This window comes from Martes martes (genome assembly GCF_963455335.1).
Source record: "Martes martes genome assembly, chromosome: 4".
NCBI classification, from domain to species: domain Eukaryota; kingdom Metazoa; phylum Chordata; class Mammalia; order Carnivora; family Mustelidae; genus Martes; species Martes martes.
The window spans coordinates 134,556,375-134,573,672 of record NC_137891.1 but is presented as its reverse complement, the minus strand read 5'-3'; the positions used below and the strand labels follow the sequence as shown (position 1 = coordinate 134,573,672).

Here is a 17,298-nt window from a genome sequence, read left to right as displayed (position 1 = left end):
TTGGCTTTTCCCATTCAATTTATACATAATGCAACTTTTACACGTCCTTCAGTTCTTACTAAGAAGCTGAAATACTTCAGCAATAACTTTAGGACAGCATAGTTTCTGATGAAATTTCACGTAGGGAGAAAAAGCATGAGAAACATCCCCATGTAATTTTTTATATCTTTCATTTGCAGTGGGTAAGTGACTTGCCTTGGTTTGACTGTCCTCCTGCTGCTTCACTGCACTTCAAGGTTTTGTGGACATGGTTGTCTAGGTCAATGGGAGGGTTTTCTTTCTTGTGTATCTATCATTAAAACGTTCCACAAAAACCTACTGCAAAATGTTCCGTATCTTTTTGTCAGATATGAAGCAGTGAATAGGACTAGTACTTTGTGGAAATTTTTTACACCCTTAATAATCATTTCAAAAATTTAGAGCAGGTAGTACTGCAGACATATAAGAATAGCTTCATATTTCTGCCTTCTTTTCTTTTATAGGGCCTACTGTATTTGATTCACTTATATCAATTGTAATATCTTTTATTTCTCTGACCCTCACATTTATGGGCTAGGTTTGTGGCTTGCTGATTTTCAGTTTTGTAGAAAGACCTATGTTTTTCTATCACATAGCCTACAGCACAACTTTGACAGCAGATGAGCAGTTCTCCAAGGGCGCTGAGCCAGGCTGGTTATCTCAGACACTCCAGAGAGGACCCAAGGACGAGCTGCTCACCTCTTCACTCTTTCAGGCAGATGCAGAACTACACTCTGTGCAGCCAACAAGGAAGACTTGCATAAAATTTGTTAGAGACCCGCAGTAATTTGGGAATCTATTGGTTTTGTGATATATCCTTAGATATTTTTCACACATATGTGTTCAATCTTCCCATCTTATAAAATAAAAGAAAAATTTTATCTTCTTCTGTTTTCTTTATATCTGATATCCCCTACCCCTAGTAGCAGCACTTACTGACCAAATACTTATTTTTATTGCTTTAAATTTGTATAGAGCCAAGATCCGTCTAATGCCAAATATACAATTGTCTTCAATTTTATATCCAATTTCTTATTACTGTGATAAAATATTATTTAAATTTAAATTTTATTTTAAAGTGTATATTTAAAGTATATATATTACATAACACTAATATGTTATTACATTATTATGCTTACTTAAATGATTATCCTAACAGTGTATTGATATTATATCTATACTGTGTATTAATTCATAGTTTTAATTAATTGTTTTTAATATTAGAACTATAGTTTAAAGAATTTTTGCTGGGACATTTTCATGTGCTTTTTTTTTCTTTACATTTTAGGTGTACAAGAATTTCCAGAAAACATTAAGTGTTGTAAGTGTTTAACAATTATTGAAGCCAGTGTCAATCCCATTTCTAAGTGAGTATGAGTGTTTATATTTTACTTGTATTTATGTTTCCATTGGATAATAATGTACACAGATAAAGGAACTTCACATAATAAATGAATTATAAATGGTTCATTTAAAATTCAATTTAATAGAATGATAAGAAAATAATCAAAATAGTTTAACAAAAGATGATTAAAAGCATTGCTGAATAATGATGAAGGCCTAATTGGCACAGGATTGCATTACTTTGAAGTAAACTATGTCATCATCTTTTGGCTCTCAGGCAACATTCCATGAAAGAGCACTGAAATGAAAGAAACTATTATTAGTTATGATCACGGTAGAAAATTAACATCAAGGATCTAATGAAAGTTCAAGAGAGTACAAGAGTTTGAGATATTGATAAGTGCATGAAAATAGCTGATCATGTAATTCTAGCTGAAAAATGAATTATAACCAGAAAAAGAGACTATTTGTGTTCAGAGAAGAGCAAAAAGACAATTCTATGAGGATAACAGAATGGCACCTTGGATGGTAAAGACTCTATGATCAAAAATGGAGCATTTGTGGCTTATGATCTGTTAATAGAGAAATGGCATGGGAAGATGAGACCCAACATGTATCAATCAATGTTGGTAAATTATGGTTATGTCGTAGGCATAGTGTGTGCTGTGCAATCAAATAGGTCAAGAAAAAACAGAGTGAATGGATTGGAGAAGTCATGAATCTGAAAGTTAAAGTCACTTAACAATAGCAGTGGACATAAAACCTGGAAGGACGGTAGCAGCAATATCTGGGAGAGGCTGAAACAAATCAGTGGTATTGGGATGCAGATAATGAGTCTCAGTAAGACTGACATTATAATTATACAAAAACTGACAGTAGGATTTGAGAAGAAAACTTAGGTCATCGGTTCATATTAAATTGGGGAGACTGGGAGAAACTGAAGCCCACTGGAAGGGCATTTAATGAGTAGTGTCTTTTATAAGAACAAAGGAAGTTTATCAAAGGGAGTTTGAAGGGAAATTTTTTCATCAATATAGTTGAGAAGAGGGAGTAATGAGGATGGTTTCTTTAAGGGTCATGAGAAGAGGCTGTAGATGAGACTAGTAACATATTATAAAAGGAGATAAAAGTTTAGATGAATTTTTACAGTGAATTGTTTGTAAAATAACTTATGGCCTTTGATAGAAAGTGTGGAACATCAAGAAATAAAATGTGTTTGAAAGGGAACAAATTTTCTACCTCAAAAGTAGAATATTGAAGAGAAAAAAAAATTGTGAAAAGAATTTTCCAAAACTCTTAATCTAGAATGCAGTTCTCTCAACAAATAAACATTGCTAGTTTTTCACATAAAGACCACAGCTATATGCTTGACTTAAGTCATAATCCAGGACAGATGATGAATTGTTTTCAAAACTGTAGTTTTATTGGCTGTATTTCTGAATTCCTTCCATACATTTGGCTTTTTAAAAGATGAGTATGACTTGTTTCATTAAAAAATGTCTGACATTAAAAGCATTAAGTAGTTTGGGAATTCATTAAAAATTACACAAAAGTCAATTTAAGTTGTATACTAATTTTAAAGGTTTTTTAAGATATAATTTGTATATAGTAAAATTTACCTTTTACCTATATGGCTCAGTGAATTTTGACAAATGTATACAGTTGTGCACCACAACTATAATAAGATAGAAACTATTTCCATCTCCCTGAAAAGTTCCCTCAGCTCAATCATCCATTTCTCTGATTTCTATGATTTTGCCTTTTCCAAATGTCATATAAATAACATCATACTGTTGTGTCTGACTTCTTTTACTTAACACAGTGATTTTGAGATTTATCCACATTGGTTCAAGAATTGGTATTACATTCCTTTTTATTGCTAGGTAATATTCCATTGTGTGGAAATACCATAAGTTATTTATCTATTCATCAATTGATAGACATTTAGGATGTTTGTGTCAGTATATGTTTTCTATTGGGTCAACCCCTAGGAGTGGTATACTGGGTAGTACTGTGTGTATACGTCTAACCTGATAAGAAATTTCCAAACCCTATTCAAAAAGCTGTCCCATTGTCTTCCCCATCAGCAATTAATTAGAATTTCTGTTGTTCCTCATCTTTGTCAGAATTTGGTGCTATCAGGGGACCTGGGTGGTTCCAGTTGGTTCAGGGTCTGCCTTTGACTCAGGTTGTGATCCCACGGTCCTGAGATTGAGCCCCAAGTCTGGCTCCCTGTTCATTGGGAAGTGTACTTCTCCTACTCCCTCTGTTGCTCCCCTTGCTTGTGCTCTCTGTCAAATGAATAAATAAAATCTTAAAAAAGAAAAAAAGAATTTGGTGTTATCAGGTGGTTGTTGTTGTTGTTATTGTTGTTGTTGTTGTTTTCTATTTTTACCCACACTAGCAGATGTTGTACCTCATTGTGGCATTTCACTGTGGTTTTAATTTACATCTTTAATATCCAAGTAACATGTTTTCATTTTCATGTATTTATTTACAATTTTTATTGCTTCTTCAGTAAAAGTTCAAATCTCGTTTTCTTTTTTTTTACTTATTTATTTATTTATTTTAGAGAGTGTGTACACCCAGAGGGAGGGGCAAAAGGAGAGGGAGAGTCTCAAGCAAACTCCATGCTCAACAAGGAGCCTGACATAGGGCTCACCTCATGACTCCAAGATCACAACCTGAAAGGAAACTAAGACTCAGATGCCTAACCAGCTGCACCACCCAGGTGCCCCGCATCTCTTGTTCATTTTTATTATTTTATCTTATTATTATTGAATTATAAGAATTCTAGGGGTGCCTGGGTGGCTCAGTTGGTTAAGCCTCTGCCTTCAGCTCAGATCACGATCCCAGGGTTCTGGGATAGAGCGAATCGAGCCCCGAGCTGGGCTCCCTGATCAGTGGGGAATCTTCTCCCTTCCCCTCTGTCCCTCCTCCCTGTTTGTGTTCTGTCTCTCACAAATAAATAAATAATCTTTAAAAAATTCTATATATATTCTGGCTAAATGTCCTTTATTTGTATGCAAATAATTACTCCTATTCTATGACTTATGTTCACATTTTTAAAACAGTGACTTTCAAAAGGAAGATTTTAATTTTGATGAAGAGCTATTCATAAATTATTTTATTGGTTTATGCTTCTTCTTCCTGTATAAGTGATCTTTGCCAAATTCATAGTCTTAAAGATTTTTCTCTATGCTTTCCTCTGGAACTTAGGCTTTACACTTAGGTCTACGATCTATTTAAAGCTAATTTTTAGAGGTGCCTAGGTGTCTCAGTCAGTTGAGCATCAGGTTCTTGATTTCAGATAAGGTAATGCTCTCAGGGTGGTGGGATCAAGCCCTGCATCAGGCTCAGTCCTCAGCCCAGGGTCAGCTGGTTCTTCTCTGCCTCTCCCCGGGCTTGTTTGCTAGCTTGTTTATTTGCATATGGCTATCCATTTATTCCATTACGTTTGTTGAAAAAATTATCCTTTCTTCATAAAATTACCCGAGTACTGTTTTTTGTAAATCAATTGATCACATGTGTTTGGATCCATTTCTGAATTGCCCATTTTGTACATTAATCTATATGTCTGTTCTTATGTCAGTTCCATACTGTCTACTATTACTATATTACTATAGTTTTATGGTAATTCATACAATCGAGGAGTGTGAGTCCTTGCACTTTATTCTTCTTTATCAAAATTACCTGGGCTATCTATACCTTTTGCTTTTTCATATAAACTTTATAATCAGCTTGCTAATATCTACAAAAATAACAAATCCTTCTGGAATTTTAATAGAAATTATATTGAATCTATAAATCAATTTGAGCAGAATTAACATCTCAAAAATATTGAATAGTCCTATTCCTGAGAATAGTATATCTCTATAGTTACTTGGATATTTTAAAGTTTCTTTTATCAGAGTGTCTGTGTGGCTCTGTAGGTTAGACATCTGTCTTCAGCTTGGGTCGTGATCCTGGGGTCCTGGGTTTGAGGCTCAGGTCAGGCTCTCTGTTCTAGCTCTCTTCTCGGTGGGGAGCCTGCTTCTCCCTCTTCCTCTGCCTGCTGCTCTGCCTACTTATGCTCTCTCTCTGTCAACTAAATAGGAAGAAATCTTTAAAAAATAATAATAATAAAAATTTAAAAAATTTATTTTATCAATGCCTTGTAGGTTTCAACATATGATTCAAATTTTTCCGAGTATTTCATGCTTTTGTGCAATTGCAAAAGATTGTTCTGTTATTCAATTGTTTATTGTTAGTATATAGAAATATAACCAGTTTTTCTTTATGGACCCTATATTCTGCAATCTCACTAAATTCACTTATTTTAGTAGATTTTTTTTAGATTTGGGGTGATTTCCTATGTAGACTATCATGTCATCTGTGAATGTAGACAGGTTTGGGGTGTTTTTTTTTTTTTTTCCATCGTTTTCAATCTGTGTGTCTTTTATTTATTTCCTTTTCTTTCTTTATTGTCCTGGATAGGACCTCCTGTACAATGCTGAATAAGAGGTTAAAAGAGACATTGCCTTTTTCCCAACTTAGGGAGAAAGCACTGAGACTTTCGCCATTATGTATGATTGTTACTTGTTGTTTATTCAGTCATGCCTTTTTTTAGGTTGGGGAAATTTTCAATAATCCATTCCTCATCTCCTTTTGAGCTCTCCCCAGCAGGTTACTCTAAGTTTAGGTTTCTACTTTCAATCTTTACAAGGAAATCTAAGCTTTCTCTGTGCGGTCCTTCAACAATTGTTGAGTCTCTTGACCACCAGCTGGTTCCCACACCAGTACACATTTTTAGGAACTTCTTACAGCAGAATCCCAGGTCCAGATACCAAAATCTGTGTTAGTTTTCTAATGCTATATAAGAAATTACCTTTAGTTTAGTGGCTCAGCAGCACATTATTATCCCTCAGTTTCTGTGGGTTAGGAATCTGGGCATGTTGTAACATGATTCCCTGCCTCATAGTTTCACCAAGCTGCAATCAAGGTATCAGTCAAGCTGTATTCTCATCTGGAAGCTCAATGGAAAAAGAATGTACTTTCAGTTTCACTCAGGTTATTGGCAGAATTCGTTTAGTTGCTAATATACAGTTGAGAGCCCAGCTTTTCGGTGGCTCTCAGCTCAAGGCCACACTTGGAGGCCACACACTAGAGGTTGGTACAGTTCCCAGCCATGTTGACTTCTCCATAAGCAGTTCACAATGTGGCAGCTTGCTTCTTTAATGTCAGCAGCTGAGTAGAGTTAATATTCTAGTAAGACAGTATTGTGTAATATAGTTATGAGAGTGACATCTTATATTTTCCATACTCCATTGATTAGAAGCAAATCACAAGTCTTATCACACTTAAAGGAAAATCATACAAGGTCATGAACATCAGGAAGTGAGGGTCATGGAGGCCACCTTGGAATCTATCCACCATGTCTTTGATATCTGGTTTGCTGAGACTTTTATTATCAATTTGATATATGGAATTTTGTCAAAGTCCTTTTTTTTCCCAAACATCTATTGACATAATGATATGCTGGGGTTTTTTTTTTTCTTTTTCAGTGTAATGATATGGTGAATTACACTGAATGTTTTTTTAACGTTAATCCAAATTTGCATTCCAGGAATAAACACTTTTGATCAAGAAGTATTACTTTTTAAAATAAATTAATGGCTATTATTTTTTTAATAAATTAATGAAAGATATGCTAATATTTTGTGAAGGATTTTCCTGTCTATATTCATGAAGCATATTAGTCTGAAATTTCTTTTCTTTTCATTTCTTTGCCTGGTTTTGGTAACAAAATAAAACTAGTTTCATAAAAATAGTTGGGAGACATTCTCTTCTATTTTCTATAAGAGTTTGTATAGAATTGGAATTATTTCCTCCTTAAATATTGGTAGAATTTGCCAGTGCAGCCCTCAAGCCTGGACTTCTCTTGAAGGGAAAGTTTTTAATTTAATTTCCATAATAACAATAGGGTTATTCAAATTAACTTTTTTCTTGAGTGATCTTTGACAGTTGTGATTTTCAAGAATTTGTACACTTATATAAGTTTTCAAATGTTTTGGCATCAAAATTTTTTATAGTGTTCTTTTATCAACCCTTTAACATCTATGGGTTCTCTAATGTTGCTCTCTCTTTCATTCCTAGCATCCACAATTTGTATCTTCTTTCTTTTTTTTGCTTGATCAGTCTGAATAGAGATGTGTCAATTTAATTGCTCTTTTCAAAAAACCATGTTTGTGTTTCATTGGTTTTTCTTTGGCTTTTCTCTTCATTTTCTTTGACTTAAGAAGTCTACAAAGTAGTAAGTCATGAAGACCCTGGAATATAATCGATATAGTGCTGAGTATTAACATCTTAGCTTTAGTTTTAGATGTGAACTTTATAGTATAGTCTCAATGCCTTAACTAAGTCATTAGCGAAAATTATCATAATAAAATTGAAAACAACTACTTAATGAGAAAAGCATGAACCAGCATTTACTGAGAGCCTATCGTGTCTCAGAGTTTGAGATACATTATCTCATTTTCATCTTTATGACAATCTCATAAAGTAGGTAAACATTATCTACATACCCTTTTACAGATAGAAACACATGAAGATAGCATTTAAATTCCTGAGATCCTTTCACCAATTCTGAAAAAACATTTGACTTTGGTTTAAATTAAAAGATACATTTTGAAAATATGACACATTTTAATGCATAATAATAATGACATTGCTAATAAATTATGGCACATCCACTGGATGGATACAAAGATTATATATAGGGTAACCATATGTCTCCGTTTGCTCAAGTCATCCCAGTTTATACCTCTTGACGTGACATGATTAATAATAGCTCATTTTTAATTCTCAAAAATGTCCTAGTTTGAATGATAGATAATGTAGTCACTCTGATTATACAGCAAAACTGAAAGATAATTACAAAGTAAAGGGAGAAAGCATGATACAATTTTGCAGTGATGTTAAAACATTTAATTGGAAACCAGATTTAAAATACATGAAATGGTAATGAGAGTTGTATTAAGAAAGTAGAATTATGAGCAATATTTTTCTTTTCTCTTTTTATTCCAAATATTCTATAATATTATTAATTTTATAATTTATACATTTAAAATATGTAGAGTCTGTAATTACTATGGGAGAAATAATCATTTAATCACTAAAGAAACTCTGGAAGTGGATAATAGTATCATCATTTTACAAATAAGGAAATTGAGTCTTGCAAAGATTTATAAAGGTCACAGAGATAACTATTGAAAGAACTATAATTCAAACCCAGGTCTTCTAACATCAATGCCCATATGCTCAACCACTAAAATATATGGGTGTCTGTTGTATTATACTTTCTTTGTGTAGTCTGAATATACCATTTGAATTTAAGTGATTAATAAAATGAATGTGTTTCTTTAGTGGTGAGAGAATTACTTGCCAATATACATAAAGAACTTCTTCTTTGAATTCTTTATTAGATCAGTCAAATGTGGAAAACAATCAGTTACTTTTCCTTTTTCTTTTAAGATTTTATATATTTATTTGACAGAGAGAGAACAAGAGAGCACAAGAGGGGGAACAGTAGAGGGAGAGGGTGAAATAGGCTCCCCACCGAGCAGGGAGTGTGGTGATGTGGGGCTCATTCCCAGGACCCTGGAATCATGACTGACTGGTGCCCAAGGCAGATGCCCAACCATCTGAGCCACCCAGGAGCCTTACCAATTACTTTTGGATGGCAAAATCATTTCCTTATTAACTACCTAACTTAGTGTAAAATGTTGGATTTCACTGGAGAACTTGGAGGAGGATAACCCATGATTGTCATCTTCATCAAGTTTATCTAGCTTACTAGATAGTTAGATAGCTACTAGATAGTTGGATAGTTAGATAGCTTACTAGTTTCTTCATCACTCCTTGTAAATTCCTCTGGAAATGGTAATATTGATAAGTGGGGCCATTTTCTCTATTAGAAGCTACAAAATTGTACCATAAAGTTAAAAATAAATGAAATTATTTTCTTTAGCATACTTACTGAATTTATTTTTCAAATAATATGTTTTAAACTATAGTGCTAGCTCATTGAGGACATTCTTAAAATTCATTGTCTTCAAACAATTTATAATTTATCCCTAGAATAGAAAATACCTAACACTTGTATAAAGCAGTTGGTTTCAGTGTTTGGTATAAGCAGTTTGGTATAAAAATAATTGGTAAATTTTTGCTAAATCTGTGAGTAGAATTCTGTAGAGAAAGTGAGAAAGATACTAATTTTGAATATAAGTACAGAGTAACTATTCAATATATTCTTGTTGAAGTGAATTGAAATAAAAATATACATAGTATTAAATAAAACATACTGTATAAATAAGCACTTTAATTCTACATCTTTTTTTTAAATAAGAAAAGTTTGATATAAAATGTCAACACATCTTTGTTTTTAGCAGACTGAAAAAACTATCTTACTTTGTATTCTGGTTTTTCATATAACTTATTTTTAGCAGTCCAGTTTTACAATTGGAACCTGTACAGTGTGGCCAATTCTTAAATCCTTAAAGTGTTCTATACAAGAAACCAGATTTCCTTGTAGCATAAAAAAAGGCCCTCGGGGGTGCCTGGGTGGCTCTGTGGGTTAAGCCTCTGCCTTCACCTCAGGTCTTGATCTCAGGGTCCTGGGATTGAGCCCCACAACGGGCTCTCTGCTCAGCAGGGAGCCTGCTTCCTCCTCTCTCTCTGCCTGCCTCTCTGCCTACTTGCGATCTCTCTCTCTCTCTGTCAAATAAATTAAAAAAAAAAAAAAAACCTTAAAAAAAAAAAGAAAAGGCCTTTGCCTGAGAAGCAGCAATAAACAAATATATTTTTAATCAAAGAAGTAGTATAATATAAATTTAGTGTACATACATATGCAGAATAGTAGACTAAGGGAAGGTGGACTAGTTCAAACTGTCCTTAAAAGTAGGAAATTGACATTTTAAAGCTTTTTTATGTATTAATAGCTACCATGTTAAAGTAAATTATTAGATCAAAGGTTTTAGCATTCTTGTCATTTTACATGTATTAATCTTCTTTTTTTAAAAATTCATAAATGATACCTTGAGTAAAATAACCATAAGGACATTAGAGTAAGATAGTAATTAAATGTATATTGAAATCTGTTGGACATCTGGACCATTATCATAAAAACTATTATACTCTCAGGATATGAACTAATATATTTCAACAAAAGATAACTTAGAGAAAAACAATAATGTCTCATAGATTTTTTTAATCCTATAGGATAAAATTCAAACCTTGGAGTTAAGATTTTAGTACCCTCTAAACCCTGTCCTCTAAACCCTGTCCCCTACTGATATTCTCAAATCTTAATGCCCAACACTGTTGTACAGAAAGTATTTTTCTCTAGAACTCATCTTCTCTTACTCTCTTAAGGTGAATTCTCACCTCTACATTATTCCTCTGCCTTCTTTCTCTTTTTCTATTTTCATGAATTCTACCTCTGTTTAAAGGAAATTTGTGGAAACAACTTCTATGAAGCCATAAAAAACAATCTAACTTCAAAATACAAACTGGAACAAGATATTTGCAACAAAAATAATCAATAGAAGAGTATCCTAACAGTGTGTAAAGAATTCGTACAAAGTAAGGTAATAATATTAATTGCATTTAGTTTGGATTCCTCAGAAGTGGGTGTTTAGAAAAGAATCTAAGCACTAGATTTAGGATATGGTCTCAAGAAATCCTTGTCGAGGGTGTGTTATCCGACTATTTACTAGTATGGACAACTGGACCTTAATCTCTCTGGGGAACTCTGGGAAACAGTGTAAAACATGTATCAAAGTGGTGGCACACATAATGGGTGAAGAAGCTGAAGTATTTATAGTCTTGCTAGTCATTAGTTGAGGGCTGTTCCTGAGGGACATTAATTTCTTATGATGAGGGATATAATTTAGTAATCTTTATACACCAGGACATATGTTAAAAATATTTACAGAAACAATGTTTATAATAAAATAAAAACAACTGTAATGTTCATTAAAAGTAGAATAATAAATTGTGGTATAGTCATACAGTGGAATACTATGATGATCAGTCATCGACATCAAAATGGGTGAATTTCACAATTCAACACTAACTTTTAAAAGTTTCAGGAAAATATTCATTGTGTGACTTAATTTATATAATATTTAAAAACATGCAAAAACCACACTTTCCTTTAGGGATTGAAGTAGGCAGAGTATAGTAAAACTAAAAAGCAGAATAATTAATAATTAACATTATTCAGGAATTTGAGGAACAAATAGGATGAGGTAGTCAGGGAAGGGCATTCAGAGGTTCTTTCAAGGTACTGCTTGTGAGATACACATGTACTCTTTTAGATATATAACTTTTCATAACAAAAGATTGGGCATAGGAAGAGAAACTCACAGTATCCCAGAAGGAGGAGGAGGGGAAATGGAAAAAGGTGTACCAGAAGCCAAGACAGAACAATCGGTGACAACTGTTGCTAGGCAGTGCTGGATACAAAATGAAATGGAGTTAATGGAATTGAGACTTAAGAGGTCATTGGAGGCTTTAGTGAGTGCAGTTTCAGTAATAGAGTTGGGATAGATGCCAGAAAACAATGGCTTGAGGAGTAATAAAGAGCAGTGAGTATAGGCAAGTCTTTAAATAATTTTGTCAGTAAACTCAAGGAGGGAGGTAGGGCTATACTTTGAGATGAAGACAAATTTGAACATTATTTAGGGGTATTTTGTAAAAGAACATAGTCTTGTCTAGACCATTGAAAAGGCATTTAAAATTGTTTAAATAGAAATTTAATTATAGGAAAAATTTAAATATTCTAATAAGAAGTCTCCAGGAAAGTTGAGTTAAATCTTTTTGGTGAAAAATATTTAAATATTTCAAATAATTATTTCATCCAGCTGGTAAATTTTCACAAAGGATATTTCTTTCAAATCTCTTAATGACTCAAAGTATTTAGGGTTCTGTGTAGTCAGAGTTTCAATGTTCTCGGTCATTTTTGTGGAAAATTAATTGAACAAATTTGAATTGCAGTGTACATGCATTATCAGTTAGGGAGTCAGAATACTTATCCCTTCCTCTTGGGCAGTTTTAGTCATCATTGTAAAAAGTATAGACACATGGTAATGATTTCATGAAAGAGTAAGTAGATATCCTTGCCTGACTATAAATATGAATATTCTGTTGAGAAAGAATATTAAATTTAAAATTACAAAACACGGCATACAACTTGAAATTTCTATAAAAAATATCTCACTGGTGTGCATAAGGTTAGGGCAACAGTAGGAGATGATGTTGCTGTGACATAAATCTCCACATAGGAGAACAGTGTGGAGGTGGGTGAATGCCATTTATTTTAATAACAGGCAAAATTTTCAAGCTGTAACAACATGCTCAATAAATTCTTCCATTACTATGATACCAAAGGAGAATTGAAAAATGTATTACACTTCTATTTTCTCTCCTTAGAGATATATATTTTTGTTCTGTTTCTATGGCAACATCGATGCAGTGACTAAACCTTTAACTCCTTTCTAGACTCCCCGATGGCTTCACGCAGCTTCTAAATCTGACCCAGCTCTACCTGAATGACGCCTTTCTTGAATTTCTTCCAGCTAATTTTGGAAGGTAAGAATACAAAATTTAAACGATGAAATTTTATTTCACTTTAGATGAGTAGTTACCAGCGCCAGTAGTTGAGGCTTCAAAGGTAACAATTATGATTAAAGACTCATTATTATTCATTAAGTGAGACAATGTTACTTAATGAAACATTTTCCAAAATGAAGTAAAATTTGGTTGTTGTTTTTTTTTTAAAGATTTTATTTATTTATTTGAGAGACAGAGATCACAAGTAGGCAGAGAGGCAGGCAGAGAGAGAGAGGAGGAAGCAGGCTCCCCGCTGAGCAGAGAGCCCGATGTGGGGCTTGATCCCAGGACCCTGGGATCATGACCTGAGCCGAAGGCAGAGGCTTTAACACACTGAGCCATCCAGGTGCCCCTAATATTGGTTTTTACATGTCACTAATAATCAAATAAATTCCAGGTGAATTGAAGAATTAAATATACAAAAAATAACGTCAGAGATAATCTGGAAAAAATGCACATGAATATTTATGGCTCTTGGGTTGGGAAATACCTCTATAGTTTAGAAACAAAGGAAATTACAATAAGTGGGTAGATAGACTTGACTACATAAATATGTTTAAAATAAAATAATATCAGAAAATATTTTTAAATTAAGGTAAAACAATAAACTGGGAAAACATTTCCACTATATATGGAAGCAAATTATATCCTTAAGATATAAAGAATTCTTACAAATAAGTAAGACAAGGTTCTCATTAGAAAAGAAATGAGTAAATGACATCCACAAGGAATTCATGATTAAATGTACAAACTGGTAGTGAATACATGAAGTGTTTATCCTCACAAACAATAAAAATAATATGAATTAAAATGATAAAGAGCTTTATGTTCGATCATATTACAAAAATTCTTTATACAGTACAAGGAAAAAAGGTAGTCTCACACAGCTGATGGAATTTCAGAATGTTACAACTTTCATGCATAACAGTATGTTTTAAAAGATTTGAAAATATTTACAACTACTGCCTTTGTAATTTATTTCTAGAAATGTATGATATCCTTATCAGATACTACGCTAAGATTTATAAACAAGGATATTTGTCATTATTTACAATATGAAAAGAAGTGGAAACACAAATCTGTCCAGGAGATTAGTTGAGTATATTATGGTACCTCCATGATAATAGTATGTCAATTTATAATACGGGTTAGGGAAATATTTTTTTAATTCCGATAAGTTATGTTTAGAAGCATATTATAATAAAATACATAAATTATATTTCACCAATTTGAATATAATATATGAGTGAGATAAAAGACTGGTTCCTTGTTATTTTCATCTTCATATTTTTCAATATTTTCCAGATATTTTACAATGAATTATTTTTTATATATAAAAGATATATCTTAAAAATTAAGACATTTTACATTTATCATCAACTGTATTTTTCTAAGTGATCACTTTTGAAATTGTTCAAATAATAAATTGGGTATAACTCAATACCTATCTGTTGGTGTTAAGAAGAGCTCAGTAGAATAATTAAGTCTCTTAACATGTAACAGCCTCATTTTATATGCAGAGAGTATATCAACATTTCCCACGTTCCATTACTTTTGCAGATCATGATATCATACCACATATGAACACCATATAGTTAGACGGTTTTTAAAATTCACAGGTCTCAAAAGAGCATTTGTCGAGTGTCTAAATGAGTTGGCACTTCAACATTTGTTCATATAAACTGTCATTTTTTTCTGGTACTGACTGTAACAATACAAAATCTTTTGAATTATCAAATCAGAGAATATTTATCACCCCAGATCATACTTCTTTGTCTTAAATTTTTCTCATTTCTCTTTTAGCGATCCTAATGTCAAGGAAGATATCTGGCCAAACAGAAAACATAGTACCAGAACCACTTGGAATTAGAATTTAATTTTGTGTAAATTGTCTCCCAAGATATGCTCTACTTTAGTCTACTAAAGTCTACTTTAAGACTTAAGTCTACTTTAAAGACTAAAGTCTACTTTAGTCTGCCACGCTCTATTATAGTCTAAAAAGATTTTTAACCTTCAGCTGGAGAATTACTAAATTTCCTTCCAAAATGTGAGATTTGGTGCCCCTAAAAGCCAAAGTAGGTCACAAAATAACTTCATACTAGTACAGATATTGAGAAGAGTTGAGACATACTGATGTTTAAGAAACCTATTTTACTAGCAATATACCCATGCTCTGAATAACTGAATCATTTTATTTCATATAGAAATTAAAAGTTTTAAAATTAAAATTAAATTAGAAACTTGGTCACAGTCAAAACACAAAGAAAAGAGGAAGAGATCTAGATGAATATCTAAAAACCACGTAAATGTGGGAGAAATAGTTCAAATACTGAAATATTCCCCAAACACCAAGAATTCAGAGAATCCAATTAATATTTGTTCTTTTTTTAAAGATTTTATTTATTTATTTGAGAGAGAAAGAGATAGTGAGAGAGAGCATAGCGGGGGGAGAGGGAGAAGCAGCCCCCCTGAGCAGGGAGCCAAATGCGGGGCTCTATCCCAGGACCCTGGGATCGTGACCTGAGCTGAAGGCAGACATTTAACCAACTGAGCCACCCAGGCGCCCCTAACAGTTGTTCTAACGTCGCCTCAACAGAGTACATTTTAAAGCTCAGTTATAGACATTTTAACAATAGTGTGTCTCACACTGTAGAGCTTAACAGGTAGGTAAGTGTGAGACGTAGGAACCTAAATAGGAGGGTTTGATTAATGCACCAGAGTCACAGTGATAGAATATGACAGTCTGGATTTCACCCAGATTCATCTGACCACAAAGCTCAAGCTTTTAACTAGTGTGCTATATTATTTGCTTTACAAATTCACTTAGAGTCACTTGAGGGAGAGTATTGCCATATTCCAGTGAACACAGGACCTAGTATTAAGTAGATATTAAAGAATCTGTTACCTACAATTAAACATCAGTGTATATATTTTTATAAAACATGAAATTTAGATCACTTGGACCCAATGATTTCTTTGCATGATCTTTATTTTTAGTAAACCGGTATTTGTCATTGTCCAATGTTGATGCAACCCTACTTATAATCGATCTGTATAATTCTTTAAAGCCTGTAACCATGATATGTAAAGTTCAGACATAGTTGTTTGGATAATGCAATGATAACTGACTTGCTCATAGGAATATTGTTTTATACAGAAATATTAAGGAGCAGTTTTTTTATTCACTTTTACAGACTTGTCAAATTGCGGATCTTGGAGTTAAGAGAAAATCATTTGAAAACTCTACCAAAGTAAGTGACTGTGTATTTTGTAAAGTTCGAATTGTGACTTTAAGTAATAGGAAAAAAAGGACTATTTTTATTTTGGCTGTGCTTAGCCATTTTGATTGAATTAATCTTTCTACAGTTTTTTCCTAGAGCCTGAAAAGCACAGTACACTATAAGATTAATATTAAGTAAGAATATATTGTGCTTTATAAAACTGTGTAATTACAAGTCAATGCGGGCAGAATCCATTTAAGGTTCTTCTCATAGCGGAACATGCACACCAGGAAGTTACCACATTGAAACTTATGAAACTGACATTTTTATAGCTGAAAACAATCAGCAGTTTCAAAAGGTTCAATCTAATCACTTGCTAATTCTTCAAGTTAATTTATGGACTGTGATAGCTTTCAATTTTTAAATCAAGAATATGAAAAAACATTTCATAAAAGTGATTAAAATTTTTCTAAAGATCCAAAATGGTTTGTCAGAAATTTTATACATTCTTTCAAACTGTCCCTTTTTACTTGTCTATTTAAAATTTGGTTTATATAAAAGCACAGGATATTTTTATGGGAAAAGTAATCCTCCAAATTGTATGCAATGTTTAGTTTAACAAAATACTTTGTTTCATCCTGCCTTGCCTTATTCATGTCTAATAATAGAATTTTGTCTTGTACAGAAAAAAACATTTTTGAAAGTCAAAAATTATTTAAAATGGGGAATTTTTTACCCAAATAAATCAAAAGGACTTGAATATGTTACAATTAAATTATTGAAAGTACTAAACTGCTCTTATTACCCTCCTACAGAATTGCAGAAAGTGATGTACAGTGATTAATTTTCCAACATATAAGCAGGACTTCGAGACCTTTCTACTGCAGGACCAAAACTCAGTTTTTTTTAATCCTTTCCCTAAGCTAACTAGACTGAATTTCACTGATTTTTTTAACCAAAATATCAATACAAACCTTAAAATACATTCATATATGATATTATATATGAAAATTCTGTCAATGCAATATTAAAGTTTCAATAATGATATGATTTCATTTTAAAA

At 32.8% G+C, this 17,298-nt stretch overlaps 1 protein-coding gene across 1 annotated transcript in view; it reads left to right on the top strand.

Moving 5' to 3' along the window:
- The window catches only part of LRRC7 (leucine rich repeat containing 7), a 558,156-nt gene that overhangs the window by 275,305 nt on the left and 265,553 nt on the right, over nucleotides 1-17,298 (top strand). The window contains exons 5-7 of the mRNA XM_080802199.1: nucleotides 1,307-1,385; nucleotides 12,904-12,993; nucleotides 16,209-16,265. Coding sequence (XP_080658325.1) covers nucleotides 1,307-1,385; nucleotides 12,904-12,993; nucleotides 16,209-16,265 — 226 coding nt within the window. The remainder of the gene's footprint in view (nucleotides 1-1,306; nucleotides 1,386-12,903; nucleotides 12,994-16,208; nucleotides 16,266-17,298) is intronic.